The sequence below is a fragment of the Grampus griseus genome (assembly GCF_964374135.1).
Source record: "Grampus griseus genome assembly, chromosome: 1".
NCBI classification, from domain to species: domain Eukaryota; kingdom Metazoa; phylum Chordata; class Mammalia; order Artiodactyla; family Delphinidae; genus Grampus; species Grampus griseus.
In genome coordinates, this window is record NC_139017.1 from 165,172,432 (window position 1) to 165,196,026 (window position 23,595).

General features: G+C 45.9%; 1 protein-coding gene across 1 annotated transcript in view; it reads left to right on the forward strand.

Annotated features, from left to right (window-relative positions):
* Positions 1-23,268: 23,268 nt before the first annotated feature.
* The window catches only part of ASAP3 (ArfGAP with SH3 domain, ankyrin repeat and PH domain 3), a 32,134-nt gene continuing 31,807 nt past the window's right edge, over positions 23,269-23,595 (forward strand). The window contains exon 1 of the mRNA XM_082652484.1: positions 23,269-23,493. Within this exon, the coding sequence (XP_082508610.1) occupies positions 23,365-23,493 (129 nt within the window). The 5' untranslated portion in view covers positions 23,269-23,364. The remainder of the gene's footprint in view (positions 23,494-23,595) is intronic.

Sequence of the window (23,595 nt, forward strand, 5' to 3'; positions counted from 1 at the left end):
ACCCCGCCATCCTGTCCCCTCCACACCTGTCCTGGCCCAGTGGTGGGATCACCAGGCCAAGCCTCAGGCTTGGTGTAGGAAACAAGCTTGTGCCTCTTTCTTCCCGATGATGCCTGAAACCTCCCAAGTTCCGTCAAGTACTTTAAGAAGCATTTTGAGTGGAATTCCCTTCAGGGCCCAGGTAAACTTTAAAGCCAGGGTAGAAGAAAAGCCAGTTTCTTTCTGAGGTAAACTATTCCTGCCAGGAAATTTCCCAGCCGCTCTGGCAGCCCCCACTCCACCCCCGTCACTCGTGTCCCCAGGGGCATCAAAGGCTCAGGGACTCCCAGGAACCCAGTAGCATTAAATTGTGCAGTAGACGGGCTTCCCTGGTGGCGCAGTGGCTGAGAGTCCGCCTGCCGATGCAGGGGACATGGGTTCGTGGCCCGGTCCAGGAAGATCCCACATGCCGCGGAGCGGCTAGGCCCGTGAGCCATGGCCGCTGAGCATGCGCGTCTGGAGCCTGTGCTCCACAACGGGAGAGGCCACAACAGTGAGAGGCCCACGTACTGCAAAAAAAAAAAAAAAAAATTGTGCAGCAGAGTTGGAGATTTAGAGAGATTTCTTAAAACCAGAGTAGCATCTCTCCTCCACAGCCACGCTATGGTCTGAGCAGTGCGGCTACAGGGAAGACGAGGAGGAGGGCAGAGGGTGTTAAAACTGGCTGGAGCGTGGTTTTGACTTTATTTCCTCTTTCCAGGTGTTCAGCCTCAGTTCTGTGCCGTGTTTAGTTTTTAGTGAAAGAGTTTGGGTGCTCCTGCGTCCAAGCATTGCGTGGCTTAAAGCATGTGAAGTGAAAGACTTTTGGGGTTGTTTGCAAGCAGCTTTCTGGTTCTCATCACTGTGTCCTGAGGTCCCCACCTCATCCTAGGACCCTAGCCTACCATGGGGACCCTCGGTGAGCAGAAGCCCAGCCAGCCTGCTGGCTCCTGGGTAAGTGCTAAAGCCTTGCATGTGGCACATGTGTCTAGAGGGACCCTGGTTTCTGTGCTGGGATTCCATGCGGGTCACTCACCTCTGGCCGGGTTTCTGGTTTTGCCGTGTGTCCTGCCTTGACGAGCACCGTGTAAGCCTCCACGTGTTGTGATGATTGGGCATTAAATGACAAACTTGGGCCCCTTGTCTCTGTTGTGCTTTCTGAAGGTCATTACCAAGTGTGGGTCTGGTCCTCCCAGGCCGGGGGTGGAGCCTGTTCTGACCAACTGGCTGATCTATGCCCAGAAACAGCCTCCCTTCCCCACGTTGGCTTAGTACCATGCCTGAAATCTCACCAATAAGACCCTGAAGTTAGCAGCACCCAGATCTAAACTGGGAGCCCCTGCCCTGCGTCTGCCTCCATCACCTCTCACCTGAGCAATTTCAGTAGCTTCCTTAATATTCTCACCGCTACCCATTCTTCTCCACCCCATCCTCTGTATCAGTGGTTCTCAAAGTGTGGTCCTCAAACCGGCATTCCCTGGGAACTTGTGAGACATGCATATTCTCAGGCCCCACACCAGACCTTCTGAATAAGAAACTCAGGGGGTGGGACCCAGAATCTGTGTCTTAATGAGCCCTCCAGGAGATTCTAGTGCAGGTGAAGTTTGAGAACCATGACCCCACTAATCCAGAGAGATCCTTCTAAAACACAGCTCTCATCATGTCACTCCCCTTCTTAATGGATGGCTTCTCTCTGCCCTCAGGATAAAGTGCCCTTTCACTTGGTGTGAACGTCCATTTCTAACCTTGCAACTGGCTTACCCTACCTTTCCAGCCTCACTGGCCACTCCTTCCCACCACCCATAGCCACACTGGACTTCTTTGTCAGTTCCTGAAAACAAAATGTTTTCCCCCTTCTCTGCCATTCACCTGGGCAGGCTCCTGCTTACTCTTTTTTTTTAATATAAATTTATTTATTTGGCTGAGTTGGGTCTTTGTTGCTGCACACGGGCTTTCTCTAGTTGCGGCGGCGAGCGGGGGCTGCTCTTCGTTGCGGTGCGCGGGCTTCTCATTGCAGTGGCTTCTCTTGTTGCCGAACACGGGCTCTAGGCATGCGAGCTTCAGTAGTTTTGACACGTGGGCTCAGTAGTCGTGGCTCGCGGGCTCTAGAGCGCAGGCTCAGTAGTTGTGACGCATAGGCTTAGTTGCTCCGCGGCATGTGGGATCTTCCTGGACCAGGGTTCAAACCCATCTCCCCTGCATTGGCAGGTGGATTCTTAACCACTGCGCCACCAGGGAAGCCCTCCTGCTTATTCCTCAAGGCCCAGTTCAGTTTTTTTGTAGAGTTTTTCCTTGACACTAATATGTAGCCGTTAATACTTTGTACACGGATATGGCCATTTATGGGTTATTGAATACCTACTGTGTGCTAGGAACTGGGGAGATAGAGATAAATAAGAATAGTCCCCATCCTCAGGATGCTCACAAGACACAGACACGTAAAAATATAATTACAGGGCTTCCCTGGCGGTCCAGTGCTTAAGACCCCATACTTCTACTGCAGGGGGCTCGGGTTCAGTCCCTGGTTGGGGAATTAAAGATCCTGCATGCCGTGCAGCATGGCCAAAAAAAATTACAAATGATGTGTCAGTTGCAATAATATACATTATAAGAGTTGGGAGGGGAAGTCATTAGGGAAGGCTTCCTGGAGGAGGTGATGCCCAAATTATGTCTTAACAGATAAATAAGACTAGCCTGGAGTAACGGTAAATGAGGGATGGGAGACTTCCTTCCAAGCAGAGCAATCAATACCTTCTGTCCTGCCATCCAGCAGACAAGGGTGGCATCACAGAGCACTGCCTGCTGCCCCAACTCTGCCAATTTGGAGCTCTTGCCCTGGGGAAACCTGCTGAGCCAAAGTGGTTGACACAGACCTTAAGGGCAGTGGGATCAGAAAACTAGGTCTGGGGGTCCTGTTAGACCACAGGGGACTGATTAATGAGGAGGGTCTTGAACTTGACACCAAGATGTCAGTTTACATGGAGGGCATGAAGACAATCTCATCCATGTAAGCAAAGCAAGGGCTGAGACATTAGCATAGACAAAGGAACAAAAAAGACACCATTTTTTAAGCCTTCACATGTGTCTGGACACAGCAGTGTGCTCAGTCCTTCACATATGATAATTTCATTTAATGTTCACTTTATGAAGTCAGTGTTATTATTATCACCACTTTATAGATGAGGAAACACTCCGTTTGAATAAGTTCCCAGGTCACCCTTGTACTTTGCTCCTAGGGATGTAACATGGTAGAAGCTAGTTTTGAAATTTGGCAGTTTCTCAAAAATAGAAAACTACCATAGGACCCAGTAATTCCACTCCTAGGTGTCTGCTCAAGAGAAATGAAAACGTGTCCATGCAAAGACAAGACTTGCACATGAATGTTCATAGCAGCATAATTCATAATAGCCCAAATGGGAAATATCTAAATATCTATCAACCGGTGAAGAGAGAAACTATTTGATCTAGACAAAGAAATAGTATTCAGCCACAAAAAGGAATGAAGTACTGATGCAATATGGATGAGAGTGTCTTCAAAAACAATACGCTAAGTGAAAGAAGCTAGTCACAAAAGAGCACCTATTGTTAATTCCATTTGTATGAAATGTCCAGAATAGGCAAATCTATAGAGACAAAAAGTAAACTGGTGGTTGCCTGAGACTGGAGGTGGGAATGAGATGAACTGTAAGTGGGCACGAGGGCTCTTCTGAATAGAAATGTAAAAATCCTCAACAAAATACTAGCAAACCAAATTTATCAACATATAAATAAGGATTATATACCATGGGATTTATCCCAGGAAGGCAAGGTTGGTTAAAAATCTGAAAATCAGTAATGGAATACACCATATCAATAGAATAAAGGTCGAAAATGATCACCTCCATAGATGCAGAAAAAAACATTTAACTAAATTCCACACCCCTTCATGATTTTAAAAAAAAAACAAAACTCAGCACACTAGGAATAGAAGGAAACTTTCTCAGTCTGATAAAAAGCATCTATGAAAAACTCACAGCTAGCACCAGACTTCATTGTGAAATACTGAATGCATTTTCCCATAGACCAGAAACAAGGCAAGGATGTCTACTCCCTCTATTTCTATTCAACATCGTACTGGAAGTTCTAGCCAGGACAATTAGGCAAGAAAATAAAAGGCACCCAGATTGGAAAGAAGAAAAACTAGCTTTATTTGCAGATAACATGATCTTGTGTATAGAAAATCCTAAGGAATCCATTAAAAAATATAAAACTAATAAATGAGTTCAGTAAGGTTGCAGGATACAAAATCAGCATAGAAAAATGTTATATTTCTATGCACTAGTAGTGTACAATGCAAAACACAAAATTAAGAAAACAATTTCATTTAGAATAGCATCAAGAATAATGAAATACTTGGGAATAAATGTAACAAAAGCAGTACAAAACTTATGTTCTGAAAATTACAAAGCACTGTTGACAGAAATGAAAGACTATCTAAATAAGTAAAAAGACATCTCATGTTAATGGATTGGAAGACTTAATATTGTTAAGATGGCAATATTCCCTAAATTGGTTTATAAATTCAACCCAGGCTCCATCAAAATTCTAGCTGGTTTCTTGTCAGAAATCGATAAGCTGATCCTAAAATGAACATGGAAATCCAAGGGACCCAGAACAGCCAAAACAATCTCAAAAAAGAAAAAACACAGCGTTGGAGGACTCACACTTCCCCATTTCAAGGCTTATTACAAAGCTACAGTAGTCAATACAAGCACGAGGATAGATAGATGAATGGAATAGAATTTAGTGTCCAGAAATAAGCCCTCACATTCACAGTCAATTGTTTTTGCCAAGGATGCCAAGACAACTCATTGGGGAAAGAATAATTTTTTCAACAAATGGTTCTGGGACAACTGGATATCCATATGCAAAAGAATGAAGTTGAACCCCTAACACACACCATCTACAAAATTTAACTCAAAGACCTAAATATAAGGGCTAAAACTATAAAATGCCTAGAAAAAAGGCATAAATCTTCATGGCCTTGGATTAGGCAATAATTTCTTAGATATGACACCAGAAGCTCAAGCAACAAAATAAAAAAAACAGACAAATGTGACTTTATCAAACTTAGAAGTTTTTTTTTGTTGAAAAGGACATCATCAAGAAAGTGAAAAGACAACCTACAGGATGGGAGAAAATATTTGTAAATCATATATCTAATTAGGGACTTGTATCCAGAATATAGAATGAACTCTTACAACTTAATAATAAATATATATATCACCAAACTAAAAAAAAAATGTACAAAGGATATGAATAGACTATTCTCCAAAGAAGATATACAAATGGCCATTAAGTGCATGAAAAGCTTCACAACATCATTAGCCACCCATCAGGGAGATGCACATCAAAACTAAGAGATACCTCATGCCTACTAGGATGGCAATAATCTAAAAGACAGATAATAACGAAGCTCCAGTGAGGATGTGGAGAAATTGGAGCTCTTATACACCGCTAGTGGGAACGTAAAATACGACAACCACTTTGGGAAAAAGTTTGGCAGTTCCTCAAAAGTTTAAACATAAAACCACGATGCACCCGAAGTAATTCCACCCCATACATACCCAAGAGAACTGAAAACATATTCACACAAAAACTTGTGCACACATGTTCATTGCAGCATTATTCATAATAATCCAAGAGTGGAACAACTCAAATGTCTATCAATTGATGAATGGATAAATAAAATAGAGTATATTCATATAGTAATGGAACATTATTTAGCAAATAAAAAGACATGAACTACTGATATATGCTACAACATGAATGAACCTTGAAAACATGCTAAATGAAAGAAGCCAGACACAAATGACGGCATAGGATATTATTTCATTTATATGAAATATCCAGAGTAGGCCTATCTAGAGACTGAAAGTAGATGCGTGGTTGCTTAAGGCTTTGGAGCAAGGAGGAAGAGGAATGACTGCTAATGTACAGGGATTTATTGAGAGGGGGCAATGGAAATATTCGAAAATCGGTGTGGTGACGATTGCACAACTCCATGAATGCCCTAAAACCCGCTGAATTGTATACTTTAAGTAGTTGAATTGTATGGTATATGAATTATATCTCAACAAAGCTATTGTTTTACAAGTGGACATAGGGACATGAAAATTTATGGTAATAGTTGTAGTTACTTGATACAATTTCTAGATATCAATGCACTGTACACCCGAAATCGGTGAAATTTAGATTATGTAAAATATACCTCAATAGGGCTTCCCTGGTGGCGCAGTGGTTGAGAGTCCACCTGCCGATGCAGGGGACGCGGGTTCGTGCCCCGGTCCGGGAGGATCCCGCATGCCGCAGAGCGGCTGGGCCCGTGAGCCACGGCCGCTGAGCCTGCGCGTCCGGAGCCGGTGCTCCGCAACGTGAGAGGCCACAGCGGTGAGAGGCCCGCGTACCGCAAAAAAGAAAAGAAAAAAAAAAAATATATATATATATATATATATATGTATACCTCAATAAAGTTGTTTTTAAAAAAAAGAGTTCCCAGATAACACAGCCAATGAGAGGCAGAGCTGAAAATGTATGTGAAAGGGAAAATTTTCTGGAAAATAATAAATTTACCCAAACTGGCTCAAGAAGAAATACAAATCGTTAACTAGCTTGAATGGGCATTCAGGAGTTTCTGACTCCAAATGATACCAGAGCCAGATGGAGTTTACAAGTTTTATTAAACCTTAATCTTGAATTTACACATTTTTCAGAGAATGAGAAACAGAAGTCATTTAATGTGTTTCATGAGGCTAGGATAACCTTGATCCCCAAGCCAGACAAGGACAATGCAAGAAAAGAAAATGCCAGAGGAATTCTCTCAAACGTAGAGACACAAATCCTAAATACATATTAACCTGTTAAATATAGCCTTGTAAAATAAAAATAAATCACAGCCAACTTGGATTGACCCTAGGCATGCAAACATGTTGTCAGCACATTTGCTGCAAAACTCCAAGCTTTTCTTATGTGTAGAATATGAACTAGAAATGCTACTTTTTTGGGAAGTTTTCCTAGGAATCTGTTCCTCGTTTATTCATTCAGCAAACGTATTTAGGTGCCTATTAAGTGCTGGGTGCTGTTCTGACACCACGCATAACACAAACTCCTGCCCTCAAAAATGGAAAGAAAGCAATCTATGCAATTCCCATGTTAGCAAACTAAAGGAAAAACCCGTGTAATCATCTCCATAGATACAGGAAAAACACTGGAAAAATTCAGCACTCATTTATGGTTTTTAGAAACCCGATAGGTAAATCAGAATACACAGTAATCACTATTCCACAGCAAATATCATACTTAAGAGTAAAACCTTAGAAACAAGACCAGGACACCTACAACTCAACATCATCCTGGTGATCCTGGACAAAGCAATAGGACAAGAGGAAGAAAAAAGCCCAGATCTGATGGCTCAAAACCCATGCAATTAACTACAGTGTACTCTGCCACGGTGCCAGGGTAGGGTCATAACTACTGCTACTTCTTTGTCAAGAGTGTGTTGACCTGCTTTAGGAGCTGGCTTCCTCTTTCCATGAATGGACAAGGCCTGGCAGGTGTGCGTCTGCACACAGAACTCTTAAGGTGCCTGAAGTTCTAGATTAGGGGAGGGATAGAAGCCCAGACCTCTCAGGGGGTTGTAAAGGAGAATTTCTGATGGGGCTTAGCAGTATGACAATACTAGTTTGTTATGTATATTCATATATTTCATTTGCCTCTTGATCCTTCCATCAATCCTGGGAGAGAGGACAGGTAATAAAACTGAAATTTGGAAAGTTTAAGATACTAAGAACCACAAAAAGAACTGGAAGGGATTTTCACTTATTTGTTTTACAAACATTTTTTGAGCACCTACTATGTACCTGCATCTGCTAGGTGCTAGGGAAACCATGGCCCCTGCTGCCTTCATGGAGCTTACAGCCTATTCTAATTCAAATCACATATTTTACAGGTTGGTACATCCTTTTAAAGAAACACTTCTGAGCCTCTATGTTCTAGGCCAGTGGATCACAAACTTTAGCACACATCATAATCGCCTGGAGGGCTAATTAAAGCACAAATTACTGGGCCCCGTCTCCAGAGTTTCTGAGTCAGTAGGTCAGGGGTGGGACCTAAAAATGTGCATTTCTGACAAGCTCCAACGTAATGCTGAGGCTGCTGGTCAGGGGGGACCCTACTTCGAGAACCATTGCACTAGTAACGTGCCCACACTGGATTTCAGGCATTACACAATATAAAAAAGAAAGAAAACTTCCTACCCCTGAGAAGCTTACAGTTCCATGGGGTTTGTTTGTTTGTTTACTCCTAATTTATACCTCCCTTTCCCCTTTGGTAACCATAAGTTTGTTTTCTATATCTGTGAGTCTGTTTCTGTTTTGTATATAGATTCATTTGTACTATTTTTTAGATTCCACATATAAGTGATATCATATAATATTTGTCTTTGTCTGACACTTCACGAAGTATTATATTCTCTAGGTCCATCCATGTTGCGGCAAATGGCAATATTTCATTCTTTCTTATGGCCGAGTAATATTCCATTGTGCGTACATACCACATCTTCTTAAACCAATCATCTGTTGATGGGCACTTGGGTTGTTTCCATGTCTTGGCTATTGTGAATAGTGCTGCTATGAACATTGGGGTGCATGTATCTTTTTGAATTAGAGTTTTCATCTTTTCCAGATATATACCCAGGAATGGGATTGCTGGATCATATGGTAGCTCTATTTTTAGTTTTTTAAGGAAGCTCCACACTGTTCTACATTGTGGCTTTACCAAGTTACATTCCCACCAACAGTGTAGGAGGGTTTCCTTTTCTCCACACCCTCTCCAGCATTTATTATTTGTAGACTTTTTGATGATGACCATTCTGACCAGTGTGAGGTGATATCTCATTGTGGTTTTGATTTGCATTTCTCCAATTAGTGATGTTGAGCATCTTTTCATGCGCCTGATGGCCATCTGTATGTCTTCTTTGGAGAAAAGTCTATTTAGGTCTTCTGCCCGTTTTTAAAATTGGGTTGTTTTGGAGTTTTTTTATATTGAGTTGTATGAGCTGTTTGTATATTTTGGATATTAACCCCTTGTCAGTCACATCTTTTGCAAATATTTTCTCCCATTGCATAGGTTGTCTTTTTGTTTTGTTGATAGTTTCCTTTGCTGTGCAAAAGTTTTAAAGTTTGATCAGGTTCCATTTGTTTGTTTTTGCTTTTATTTATTTTGCCTTGGGAGACTGATGTAAGAAAATATTGCTATGACTTATGTCCGAGAATGTTTGCCTATGTTCTCTTCTAGGAGTTTTATGGTATCATTGTCTCTCTCTCTCTCCCTCTCTCTCTCTCTCTCTCTATATATATATATATACATGTATATATATATATATATATATACACTTTTTTTTTTTTGTTTGGCTGAGTCGGGTCTTAGTTGCAGCATGCGGGATCTTCACTGAGGCATGCAGGATCTGTTGTTGCAGAGCGTGTGCTCTTCGTTGCAGCATGTGGGCTTCTCTCTAGTTGTGGCATGAGGGGTTTTTTCTCTCTCTAGTTGTGGTGTGTGGGACCAGAGCGTACGGGCTCTGTAGGGTGCAACACGCGGGCTCTCTTGTTGAGGCACGTGAGCTCAGTAGTTGTGACGTGCGGGCTTATTTGCCCCACGGCATGTGGGATCTTTGTTCCCTGACCAGGGATTGAACCCGCGTCCCCTGAATTGGAAGGTGGATTCTTTACCACTGGACCACCAAGGAAGTCCCATATTTATCTTTAAACCATTTTGAGTTTATTTTTGTATATCGTGTGAGGGAGTATTCTAATTTCATTGATTTACATGTAGCTGTCCAGCTTTCCCAACACCACTTGCTGAAGAGACTGTCTTTTCTCCATTGTATATTTTTGCTTCCTTTGTTGTAGATTAATTGATCATAGGTGTATGGGTTTATTTCTGGCCTCTCTATTCTGTTCCAATGATCTATATGTCTGTTTTTGTGCCAATACCATGCTGGTTTATTTTGTTTGTTTGTTTGTTTTTAAGTATAGCTGATTTACAGTGTTGTGTTAGTTTCAGGTGTACAAAAAAGTGATTCAGTTATGTGTGTATATTGAGCATCTTTTCATGTAGCTTTTGGCCATAATACCAAGCTGTTTTGATTACTGTAGCTTTGTAGTACAGTCTGAAGACTAGAAGGGTTATGCCTCCAGTTTTGTTCTTTTTCCTCAGGATTGCTTTGGCAATTCTGGGTCCTTTGTGGTTCCATATAAATTTTAGGATTATTTGTTCTAGTTCTGTGAAAAATGTCATAGGTATTTTGATAGAGATTGCATTAAATCTGTAGATTGCTCTGGGTAGTATTAATATTTATCAATATTAATTCTTCCAACACAAGAGCATGGGATATCTTTCCACTTCTTTGAATCATCTTCAATATCCCTTATCAATGTTTTATAGTTTTCACAACTCCATGGGTTTTAATAGGCATTCACTCACTCACTCATTCATTTGTTCATCAAACCAGGGCTTTGCATTCATAATATTGTGTGTTTTCAGGAAAACCCTATGTGCTGAATATTGTCATTAGCCCCATTTTACAAATGAGGAAACTGAGACTAGGAGAGGTTAGGTAATGTGCACACAGTTACACAGTAAGTGACAGAACCCAGGCTGCAGGTCCCCAAGAATCCTTACTCTTAACCTCCAGTTAAACTGCACATAAGTAATTTAATGGGTGTTCTAAATGCTACCATTAAGGAGGCAATAGAGTGTTTTGGGAACCTAGATGGACTCCATCTATGGAAGAATGAACTCAGAGAGGGCATGGTGGGAGGGACCTGAATAGGACATTTGCTAAAGCAAAGAGGGGGAAAAGGCTGCACAGCAAGCAGAAGGAACCACTTTGGAAAAGGCCAGGTGTCCCCATGGTTAGGGTATAAAGAATAGAATGTCCCAGTAAATGCCAATTCACTGGTCTCAGGCTCATGCCAGTCCTCAAGTGACCACAGAGGAGAGTGACCAGCAGGATGCTCATCTGTTGGCCAGTGGCTGTGTTGACCCAATCAAGGCCACATACCCTCCTTGTGTACGCGTGTGCAGATGTGTGTGTGTGTGTGTGTGTGTGTGTGTGTGTGTGTGTGTGTGTGTGTTCCTTCAAAGGAATCACAGATCACCAGGCAGGTTATTTTCCCAGCATGGGGACGACTGCCCTCTGGTGGCCACTCTGCCAAAAGCCGAAATTGGGAAAACAACTCTCCCCATAGAGACCCTTCAGGACCGGTTTTGTTTTATCTCCCCAAAACCTTAAAGAATAGGTATTATTATCCCCAGTGAGGCTCAGGGAGATGAAGTTACTTGCCTGAGGTCACACAGCTAGATGTAGTAGACAGGATTGTGACTAGGGTGAGGCAAGGGAGAAAATGGGATGGGACTGGAATCTGGTCAACTGAACTCCAAGACTCATGGTCTTAACCATCATGGGCCCAGTCTCCTGACTGGCATTGTGGGGGTTGCATTCTGACCTTGGACGTTTCCTTTGTGTGTACCATGCTAGATGCTGGGGAAACAGACACAGCCCTTTGCCCATGAAGATCAAGACTTGTGTCCGACAAATGTAAGTCGGGAGAAGATGCTCTGCTCCAGGAGCCGCAAAAGAAGCATGTGTGTGTGTGTGTGTGTGTGTGTGTGTGTGTGTGTGTGTTTGGCATCCTAAGGGAACAGGTCCTCAGGGAAGCTTGAAGGCAATGTCCCAGCCACAAGGAGTCTTCTTCTCCAGGCAGATCATCCCCTGAGCCAAGCCAGTGGGCACCAGGCTGGCTCTTTGGAGGTGCTGGGGAAGCATTTGTTGGATAAATGCCCATGAACTTAGAACACAGTTGATCTGCAGTCTGTTGTGACGATACACATGATTGTTATTGTACTGTGTGGTCACCAGTCATGGAAGGAAAATGCTCCCCAGTGTGAAGGTAATTAGGATTCCTTTGACTCAGACATAGGCAACTTGGCTATTTTAGCTCTTCTCATTTTGCCAACATTTTTCATCAGGGTCCAAGTCAGTAGTCTTCCCTAAAACCAACTCACAAGTTTTTATTGAACACCCACTAGGAAGCCAAAATACAGGGAGAGGGCAATTATAGACATAGAGCTCTATGCCATTTACTCAGTACCAGAAAGGTGCATAGCACTGTCCTAAGCCTGTTACTCCTTACATCAACCCAACGGGGTAGGGAGGGAATCCAAATGCAGGGAATCCTTTTAGAGATGAGCGAGCAGCTCGGAGAGAGTGAGGGATGTATCCAAAGTCGTGCAATGAAAGGCAGAGCTGAGATCCAATTCTAGCCTCATGCCATCACCTCGACTTCCATGCTTGTGGCTCTTGAAGCGTGTTCCCCAGACCAAGAGCATCAGGGTCACCTGGGCACTTGTTAGAAATTCAGAGTTCCAGGTCCCACTGAAGATCTGCTGAATCTGAAATTCTGGATGTTGGGCCCTGAAGCCTGTATTTTAACAAGCCCTCCAGGTGATTCTGATGCACACTCAAGTGTGAGAACCACAGACGGTTGCTACAGTAGTCTCTGTACTTCAGCTGCCCATAGTCAGATGGGGACCAACCCAAACCGGGACAAACACAAATAACTCCAGTCCAGACATTCTGTAATAGTGTCAGAGGAGGGAGAGTCGTTCTGGGGGTTCTGAAAAGGTTTCACGGAAAAGATGAGATTTGAACTTGGCGATGATGAATGGAAGGACTTGAATGATCATAACTGGAAGAAAAGGCCTTTCAGGTAGAGCAGAGGCAAGGAGACCAGAAAGTGCCCGTTCATAAATGGGATGGAGGCCAGTTCATGAAAGGCCTTGCCTGCCAGGCTGAGAAGTCTGGCCCTTTTCCTGGAGGCAGTGGGAGCCATATCGGTTTTTGAGCACAGGTGTGCTCATGGCTCAAAGTCCCAGTATGTCATTGCCCAACAACACTGTTTTCTTACTTACCACTGTGGTAGACAGAGTAATGGCCTTCCAAAGGTCCATGCCCTAATCCCCAGAGCCTATGAATATGTTATATTACATAGCAACGGGAATTTATAATCGCAGATGGAATTAAGGTTGCTAATCAGCTGACCTTGGGATGGAGAGAGTATCCTGGATGATCTAGGTGGGCCCAATGGAATCACAAGATTCGTTATATGTGAAAAAGGAAGGAGAGTCAGTGTCAGAGTCAGTGAGAGACTTCAAAGTGCTAAACTGCTGGCTTTGAAGATGGAGGAAGGGGCCACGACCAGGAATGTAGACAGCCTCTAGAAGCTGGAAAAGCAAGGAAATGGATTTTTCCCTAGAGCTTCCAGAAGGAACACAGTCCATTCAACATCTTGATTGTAGCCCAGTAATCCATTTCAGACTTCCAACCTCCAGAGCTATAAGATAGACCTCCAAAAAATTGTAAGGCGTTTTCTTTTCTTCAACCGGAGGTGAATGAAGAGAGCAGCGACTGCTTTCTGAGTGCTTACAGCGTTGTGTACTTTATGAGCATATGTTCTCCTTTAATCCTCACAACAACCCCATGAGACAGGCACTATTCTCTCCATTTTCCATTGGAGAAATGGAGCCTTGCCCACGCTAATAAGGAGCACAGCCAGGATGGAAACGCAGGCCTGTCTCCAAAGGTTGTCCCCACTTGGCTTAGAAAAGACTTTACATGATAGTCTCTACTCCAAGTTGCCTGGATGGCTTCAGCCAAAAGTGCTGGGGGCCCTTCGGACTGGAGCAGGGGCAGAGGGTCGGAAGACTGGCTATCCTCCCCCTCCAGTGAGGAAGTTGGTGAAGACAACTTGGACTTAGTTATCCACCCCGGCTTGAATCTGCTTTCATCTAGGCCGGGAGATAGACGCGCAGGCACTGGACACCGGTTTATAGCCACATTCCCTGTGTTTGTCCCCTGGTTCCATCACTTGAGTACTGATCACCTTGGGTAAGTTCCTTACTGCTCCTATCTTAGTTTCCTATTCTACAAAATGGGGATAATAACAGTACCTACCTATGAGAGCATTCTATGTGTTATTGTATGTAATGGGCTTAGAAAAGTACCTACACTGAGTAAATCTGGTAACTGATATCATTATCATTATTATTATTATATTTATTTATTTATTTATTTGCGGTACGCGGGCCTCTCACCGTCGTGGCCTCTCCCGTTGCGGAGCACAGGCTCCGGACATGCAGGCTCAGCGGCCATGGCTCACGGGCCTAGCCGCTCCGCGGCATGTAGGATCCTCCAGGACCGGGACACGAACCCGTGTCCCCTGCATCGGCAGGCGGACCCCCAACCACTGCGCCACCAGGGAAGCCCCATTATTTTCATTTTTCTTTCATATCCTGGGAAACCCACCCCATCTCAAGCACCCTTCTCAGAAACAATGGTGGTGCTGGTCTGTGCAGATGGATTCACATACATACCCTTTTTTTTAATATATAAATTTATTTATTTTACTTATTTATTTTTGGCTGCATTGGGTCTTCGTTGCTGCGCACGGGCTTTCTCTAGTTGCAGCGAGCAGGGGCTACTCTTCGTTGTGGTGTACAGGCTTCTCATTGCAGTAGCTTCTCTGTTGTGGAGCACGGGATCTAGGCGTGTGGGCTTCAGTAGTTGTGGCAAGTGGTCTCAGTAGTTGTGGCGCACAAGCTTAGTTCCTCCGCAGCATGTGGGATCTTCCCAGACCAGGGCTCGAACCCGCGTCCCCTGCATTGGCAGGCGGATTCTTGACCACTGCGCCACCAGGGAAGCCCACGTACATACCCTTTTAATATGAATATTTTTATGTGTTCACCAAATATCTCCTTAGGAATTTTAAAACTCTTATGGGTTTGTGAACCCTTTGGGACTCTGATGACAACTACAGATCTTTGTATATCTGATCAGTCCACACCTTTCTCTGCAAATTGCCCCTATAGGTGCCCTGTAGTCTATATGGTGTAGGCAGCTCCCACAGCTCCCAGGGAGCCTGGCCCACCCTAGTGGACACTCAGTGTTACTGTGCCCAGCCTTCCAGCTGGGCAGGCTGTGCACTGCTCCCCTCTAGGGGGCGCCATGATGTAGACTGCAATTCACAGTCAAGTGTGCAGCGGGGAGGCTTGGGAGCTTCTTCTGAGGCAGGCTGGGGCCATCCAACTCTCTCTCAAGGGAATGTAAGTGTTGAGATTCTGAGATTAGTCTCTGCTGGTGGCTTGAACTGAGGATATGCAAACAAAGACCATTTGGCCCTGAAGAGTAGCTTCCTTTGGCTCTTGGGTACTTTCCAGTTCCTGGGGGATCTTTGGGTAGAAAACATCTTGTGCAACTTGAGGCCACAGGGTCATATAGCTCTCATTCTAGCGAAGGGTAGATAGGGGTGGGTCTTCATACACAGGGAGTGAGGGGGAAGCAAGGAAACAAAGTGAGACATGATGAGGAGGCACAGGGGTACCAAAGGGAAGGGCACCAAACCATCTCAGGGCATCAGGGGAGGCTTTCTGAGGCAGTGACATCTGTGACATCTGAGTTATGAGAATGAATAGGAGGTCAGCAGGCAAAGAAGCTGGGAAAGTAATGCAGGCAGAAGGAACAGGCTGTGCATGAGAAGAGAGGTAGCCTCAGGAACTGGACTGAGGTTGGTTTTCTTCTCCTGAGAGAGGATTGGAGAGGCAGATGGGGCTAGGTGGGGAAGGGGCTTGTGGCCACGCAAAGGAGCATGGGCTCGATCCTAAGGGGGAGGTAGAGCCCCTCTTTGTATCCACTTCCCTTGGCAGTCCTCATTTTCACTTCTTCTGGGCTCTGCTCATCTCGTCCATGACATGAAACATGAGCTCTCCACTCCCTGGAGGTGAGCCTAGAACCCACCACCAGAAGGTAGATTATGCATCAGTGGATGAAGCAGGGAATTTTTAAAAAGTAAATTTATTTATATATTTTATTTTATTTATTTGGCTGCATTGGGTCTTCATTGCTGCGTGCAGGCTTTCTCTAGTTGCGGCGAGCGGGGGCCACGCTTCGTTGCAGTGTGCAGGCTTCTCATTGCGGTGTCTTCTCTTGTTGCGGAGCACAGGTTCTAGGAGCGCGGGCTTCAGTAGTTGTGGCACGTGGGCTCAGTAGTTGTGGCACGTGAGCTCTAGAGTGCAGGCTCAGTAGTTGTGGTGCACAGGCTTAGTTGCTCCACGGCGTGTGGGATCTTCCCAGATGAGGGCTCGAACCCGTGTCCCCTGCATTGGCAGGCGGATTCTTAACCACTGTGCCACCAGGGAAGTCCCTGAAGCAGGGATTTTGACCGCAAATAAGCCTGGATTCTAAACCTGCCCCTGCCACTCACTGGGCATGTAACTTTGGGCATCAGTAAAATGGGGGTTAATAACACCTACTCGATTGATCAAATATTTATTGCATGCCTCCTATGGACCAGACATGCAGTGGACAATAACTAACACATATTGAGCTAAGACACATACTGTATGCCAGGCACTACTGCTAAATCCTGAACATCCATTATCTCACTTAATCATTTCTATAACCCTTTGAGGGAGGCACCATTATTCCCCCATTTTGCAGATGAGGAAACTGAGGCTCACAGAGATTAAGTTATTTACCCAAGGTTGATGGCAAAGCCAGGATTCAAACCCAGGCAGTCTGGCTCCAAAGCCTAGGCACATAACCTGGTTCCCCAGAAAGCCCTAATCAGGACAAAGAAGCTCCTACTCTCACAGAACTTACATTCTAATGGAGGGAGCAAACAATAAACCAATAAGAAAAGCAGCATGTGAAAAGGTACAAGTATTAAAAGGTGCTCAATAGGGAAAAATAGAGCAGGGTGTGATCGAGAGTGTGCAGAAGAGGCAGGAGATTGCAGTTTTAAACAGGATGGTCAGGTGGTAACAGGTGAGCTAAGACTTGAAAAAAAGAGAGGGAGTTGGCCATGTGGATATCCAGGGGAAGAGCATTCTAGGCAGGAGGAGCAGCCAGTGCAAAGGTCCTGAGGCAGGAGTGTGCCTAGTGCATTCAAGGAACAAGGACGTCAGTGTGACTGGAACAGAGGTGGAGAACATGGGGAAGAGTGGATGAGGTCAGAGAGTGACAGATTATATAGGGCTTGCAGGCCATGCAAGGACTTGGCTTTTAGTCTGGGTGAAATGAGGAGCCATTAGAGGGTTTTGAGGTGTAAAACTACATAATCTGACATGACATATTTCTAATTTTTATTTATTTATTTAATTTTTGGCTGCATTGGGTCTTCGTTGCTGTGCGCGGAGTTTCTCTAGTTGCAGCGAGCAGAGGCTACTCTTCTTTGCGGTGCACGGGCTTCTCATTGTGGTGGCTTCTCTTGTTGCGGAGCATGGGTTCTAGGTGCACAGGCTTCAGTAGTTGTGGCGCATGGGGTCTAGAGCGCAGGCTCAGTAGTTGTGGCACACGGGCTTAGTTGCTCCACGGCATGTGGGATCTTCCCCAACCATGGCTCAAACCCATGTCCCCTGCGTTGGCAGGTGGAGTCTTAACCACAGCGCCACCAGGGAAGCCGCTGACATGACATTTCAAAGGCTCACTGGCTGCTCTGTTGAGAATAGCCTGTAGAGGAGCAAAGGGTGGAAGCAGAGAGACCAATCAGAAGGCACCCAAAGGAATGCAGGCAAGAGACGATGTGGCTTGGATCAGTGATGTGGGGTGGTGGATTCTGAATCTATTTGGGGGAAGAGCCAACAGATCTCCTGATGTGGGAAAAGAGGTTTGGGAAGGGAAATCAGGAGCTCAGCTTTGAACATATTAAGTTCAAGATGCACTATTAGATTTCCCGGTGGGAGTGTCAAGGAGGTGGTGGGATATGGGAATCTGGAGTTCAGGGGAGAGGTCCAGGCTGGAGTTATAAGTTTGGGAATCATCAGGATCTAAATGGTATTTAAAGTCATGGGACTGGATGAGATCATCAAGGGAGTGAGCATGGAGGTAGGGGGGTAGAAGACCAAGGACTGGGTCCTTAGTGTTAAGAAATCACAAAGTACAGGAAGAACCAGGAAGGGAGATCAAGAAGGAGGCATCAGTGAGGGAGGAAGAAAATCAAAATAGTGTGGTGTCCTGGGGGCCAAGTGAAGAAAGCGTAGCATGGAGGAAGCTGCTGGGAGGCCACGCGTGGTGAGAACTGAGCAGTGATTATTGGGTCCAGGACCGTGGTGGTCTCTGGTGACCTTGATGAAAGCAGTTTCAGTGGTTAGTGGGAGCAAAAGCCTGATCAGTGGTAGTTTAAGAGAATATCAGAGTACGGGCATGGCCTCCTTCCTAAACTCCTACTGCTCTGCCCACTGGCTCCTTGGAGCTGCCTCCAGGGCCACTCTGAGTTCATTTCTCACCCTCCCTGCTGCTCAGTCCCAGCAACATCCTGGATTCTCCTCTTGACAGATGGCAGTTTGCCCATGACCCAAAATCAAGCACAATAATCCAATGATGCTGGTGAACAGTTGTCCAAGCAGCTGCTCCAGACTCTATACTACTGGTTGCAGGCAGAAATAAAGAGAAGCTATCTTAAGAGGTTCTATTTTAAAAGTTATGAAGCAGGGCTTCCCTGGAGGCGCAGTGGTTAAGAATCCATCTGCCAATGCAGGGGACACAGATTCAAGCCCTGGTCCGGGAAGATCCCACATGCCCTGGAGCAACTAAGCCCATGCACCACAACTACTGAGCCCGCGTGCCACAACTACTGAAGCCCGCGTGCCTAGAGCCCGTGCTCCGCAACAAGAGAAGCCACTGCAATGAGAAGCGACGCACCGCAACGAAGAGTAGCCCCCGCTCGCCACAAGTAGAGAAAGCCCGCGAACAGCAATGAAGACCCAACACGGCCAAAAATAAATTAATTAAATAAATAAATTTAAAAAAATAATAATAAAAATAAATAAATGTTATGAAGCTAAAAGAGAGTATTTGCATTAGGTACATCAAACACTGGGATTCTTACTTTTTTTTTTTTTTTTTTTTTTTGCGGTATGCGGGCCTCTCACTGTTGTGGCCTCTGCCGTTGCGGAGCACAGGCTCCGGACGCGCAGGCTCAGCGGTCATTCCTCACGGGCCCAGCCGCTGCCACACTGATGGGAACAGACTTTTCTGTACTGTTTTATTCTTTGCTCATTCTGTCCCAACTCCCTCAGATCCTTCAGGGCTCAGCTCAGGTGCCGTTCTTCTCTGAAGCCGCCCCATCTTCCCTGAGCCAGACAGGGAAAGGACTCTTTTCCCCGCCCCACCCCTAATTCCCTAATACCTCGTTAAGGGCATTTATAATTCGCATTGTATGATTATTTGGGTACAAGTTCCCTGAGAACTGCTCCATACCTTGCCCACCCTTGTATCCAAAGCCTCCCCACTTGTCATTTTCCACTCAGGAATACACCTAGAACTGCTTGATAAACGTTTATTGAGTGAACAAGTGAATTCCAGGGAGCTGGATTTGCACTGGCTGGTCCAAGGACCTAGAAACAGCAATTTTATAAGTAGTGTGTCTCAAATTCTTTCCTTGAAATAGCCTTAGTAAAGTGAGTGTTTATGTAGGATGGTCTGGGGAAATACCTAGAAGCAACTGAAATTTCCTTGAAGGCACATGTTTTCTCTAAAAATTCCTAAAAATTTTGCAACCTACCCTGATATAGCTCTGGGTTTATCTTATTTCCAAATAATAGTGTAATTTACTTACCATTTATTATTCAGTTTCTCCCAGAAGTCTTGAAATAAAAATTATGCTTCAGAAATTGGCCCACCCTCAGCAGTATGTGTCTCTTGGTTTGAGTATTTGATAAAGGATTTGACATTGAAGAAGTTGCTTTACAAAACAGTAATAATTTGTTAGCCTGCAAGATATTATGATAGTATTCTGCCTCTGGTTGGTGGCATGTTTTAATTCTAGGAGAGAATATACGGAACATGTATATCTACTTATAAGAGGCAATATTTTCTAGTTAGGTAGCATAGTTTGGTGCTCAATAATAAAACAAAAGATTTGGAGTCATGCAGACTTTGGTTGAAATCTTGGTTATATTTTCATTCTGACTTTATACAAATTAACCCCTCTAAGCCTTGGTTTTCCCACCTATAACACAGAGGTGGGAAGAATAATGTTCCCCGACTCCTTGGGTTGTTGTGGATATTGAGTGAGCTATTGCTTGTATAGCCCTTGGCACTGTGACTAGTACATAGTAAGTGCTCAATAAATAAATAAGTGGGCCAGAGACCCAGACCAGCAAACAGGTGATTACAGTTCTCAGTGAGAAGTGCTGGGGCAGGGGATACTGGGTCCTGTGGGAGTTCCAAGAAGGACATTGGGGAAGGAATGTCCTTCCTGGAGGAATTGACATCTAATTTGAGCAGTTGAAAGGAGGTCAGGGAGTGTTATGGGCAGAAGGAAGAATAATGAGAGAGCTTGGCTCATGGCAGGAAAGGAGGGGTGAGAGGTAAGGAAGAAAATGAAAACGGCAGGAGCAAAAGATCATGCAGGACCAGGTAGCCATGAAAAAAGTTTGTCTTTCATCCAGAGAGCAATGGGGGCCATTGAAGAGTTCTAACCAGGGGAGCAACAGATCAGATATGCAAGACTGGGCACAGAGAGACTGGTGAGGAGGTAAGAGATAGTGTGGCCTGGACTGGGGTTGGCCAGGAGCTGGAGAAGGTGGCTATATCTGTGAGACATTCAGGAGGTAGTGATAATGATTGAGTGTAAGTTGGTGGAAGGAGTTGGGGAGGATGATCCTCAGGGAGTGCACAGTGGTGCCTTCCACCAAGACAGGGACAGAGAGAAGGAGCTGGGACCAGAAGGGAGGTACAAGATGCCCAGTTTGGTTTTGGACATATAGACTGTCTGTGAGATAGTCACATGAAACCATCCTATAAATGGTTGGATACATAGATCTTCAGCCTTGGAAAATGTGGTAGGCTCAGTAATGGCCCGCAAAGATACCCAGGTCCTAATCCCTGGAACCTGTAAATGTTATCTTATATGGCAAAAGGAATTTTGCAGATGTGATTAATTTAAGGTTCCTGAGATGGGGAGATTATCCTGGATCATCTGGGTGGGCCAAAAATGTAACCATAAATGTGCTTATAAATTGGAGATCAAGGGAGATTTGACCACAGAAAAGAAGGTAATATGACCCAGAAGCAAGATGCCCTTTAAGATGGAGGAACTTGGCCACAGGCCAAAGAATGCAAGGAATGCAGTTCTAGAAGCTGGAAAAGGTGAGGAAACAGATGCTCCCCTAGAGAATTTGGAGGGAGCGTGGCCCTGCTGATACCTTGACTTCAGTCCAGTGAAACTCACTTCAGACTTCTGACCTCCAGGATTGTAAGAGAATAAATATGTGTCGTTTTAAGCCACCAAGTTTGCATTAATTTGTTACAGAGGAGTCGAATACAGGAGACATCAACACCAATGGTGTAAAGAGAGCTGGTGGAGTTGGATGAAGGTGTTCAGGAAGCCTGAGTAGAGTGAGAAGAGCAGAGGGTCCAGCATTTAAGATACACGCAGAGGAAGTGCACCTCAGAAAGGGCCCTAAGAAGGAGCAGTCAGAGAGGAGGAGGACCACCGAGGAAAATGGTCCTTTTTCAAAAAATGAAATTACTGTTTGCAGTAGTTCGGGCTGAAAACAGGCTAGAGTGGGTTGCAGAGTGACTTAGGGGTGAACCAGAGTTGTATTTCACAGCCTATTGGTCTTGTCTCCTCCACCAGACTGTACACATTTTTTCCAACTTTGAATTCTATTCCACAAATAGTATAAATTCATTACCAAAATGTTAGGATAGACAGATTAGCTAAAAGAAGAAATTACTCATAACATCCTCAGCTGGAAATATTTTAGTGTATATCTTTTCAGTTTTTGTTTTTTTTTTTTCACGCAAACTACATAATCCTCTCAGTCACTTAGTGGGGTGAAATACCATTAGGCCATTTCAAGAGGTGGAAAATTCAGGCTTAGAGAAGCAAGCAATTTACTCAGCTTGTACACAGCTGGTCAACAGCAGCACCGGGATGGGGACTTAGACCTACCTGACTCCAAAGCCAATGTTCTTCACCACAGTGCTTCCCTGATATTTTCCAGAGGACTTCAGGCTCCTGAACTAAATCTAAGTGGATTTTTACCCTGAACACCATCCCTCATCCACCCAAATATATAGGTGGTTCCCAAGAGGCAGAAGATAGTGGGTGGGGAGGAGTGGCAATCTTTAGCCCGGTGGGGTTGGTGAGCCATGTTGAGGAGTGAAATGCAGGAGACTGAGCCCAGGAAGAATGAAGGTGTGGGTGAGAAGGCCGGATAAGAGGGAACCAGTTCCTGAGCGCCTATTGGGTACACGCACGTGTAAGGTTCCCTCCTCGTAACATCACAACCAAGTGAGCATTAGACTTGCCATTTTTCAGAGAAGAAAACTGAGGTTCCAAGACGGGATGTAATTTTCCCCAAATCACACAGCTATCCGAGGCGCCGAGCCACAAAGACCCTGGAGGCGGGGCACACTATTTAGGGGAGGAGCGAAGGGGCGGTTGGGCGGCCCTGGCTGCACGCAGAGCAGAGGCCGAGAGCGGGGTATGCGGAGCAAGGGAGGGGTGGGGCGACTCGGGGCGGAGCGGGGCACCGAGATCCTCCCCGCCACCACCCCGGGCTTGGGAGAGAGACGAGGGGCTGTGTGAGGGTGAAGCTCAAGGGGTGAGGTCATGAGGACTGGGAACTAATGGGTAGGAGAGGGAAACGCAAGGCGCATTAAGGAGGGATGCGGAGATAGGGCACCGAGGCTTTGGGAGGCAGGGTGACTTCGGAGGCGTGGGAGCGGGACAAAGGGGCAGAGCCGTGGACGCGCCGAGAGAGAGGCAGCTTTAAGAAAGGGAGGCCAAAGCACCCTGCAGAGAGGCATGGGGCGGGGCCGCGGAACCGGGTGAGGGGCCGAGGGCGGGGAAGTGAGCCAGGGGCGGAGCTCTCTGGAGATGGGAGGCCAGAGGGCTGGGCCGAGGAGCCGGGCGAGGGGCCAGGGGCGGGACTCTCAGGACTGGGAGGCCCGCGAGGGCCGGGGGACGGGCGGTCCAGGCTAAGGTGGGGAGCGAGACTGGAAGGCCGTGGGCGGGGCCGAGAAGCGGGTGGAGTGGGAAAGGTCTGGGCTCCCAGGACGAGAGGGGACGCGGCTGTGCGGAGCAAAGGCGGTCGGGGGCGGGGCGGCGCGGAGGGGGCGGGGCGGCGCGGAGGCCAGGACGGCGCCCGCGGCGGGCTGGGAGGCCGGCACAGAGCACTGCGGCGAGCGACCCCCGGGCCCCACTCCGGCAGCCCCGGCGCCCCGACCACGCGCCCGCCATGCCCGAGCAGCTCAGCGTCGCAGAGTTCCTGGCCGTCACTGCAGAGGACCTCAGCTCCCCGGCCGGGGCTGCCGCCTTCGCCGCCAAGATGCCCCGGTGCCGCGGGGCAGCACTGGCGCGGGAGGAGGTGAGGGGGCCGAGGCGGGAGGGGTCTGGGGTCTCGGCAGGGCTTCGCCTTGACCTTTACAGGCGTGACCGGAACTGCGATGGCCCTCCTTACCGCGCCCCA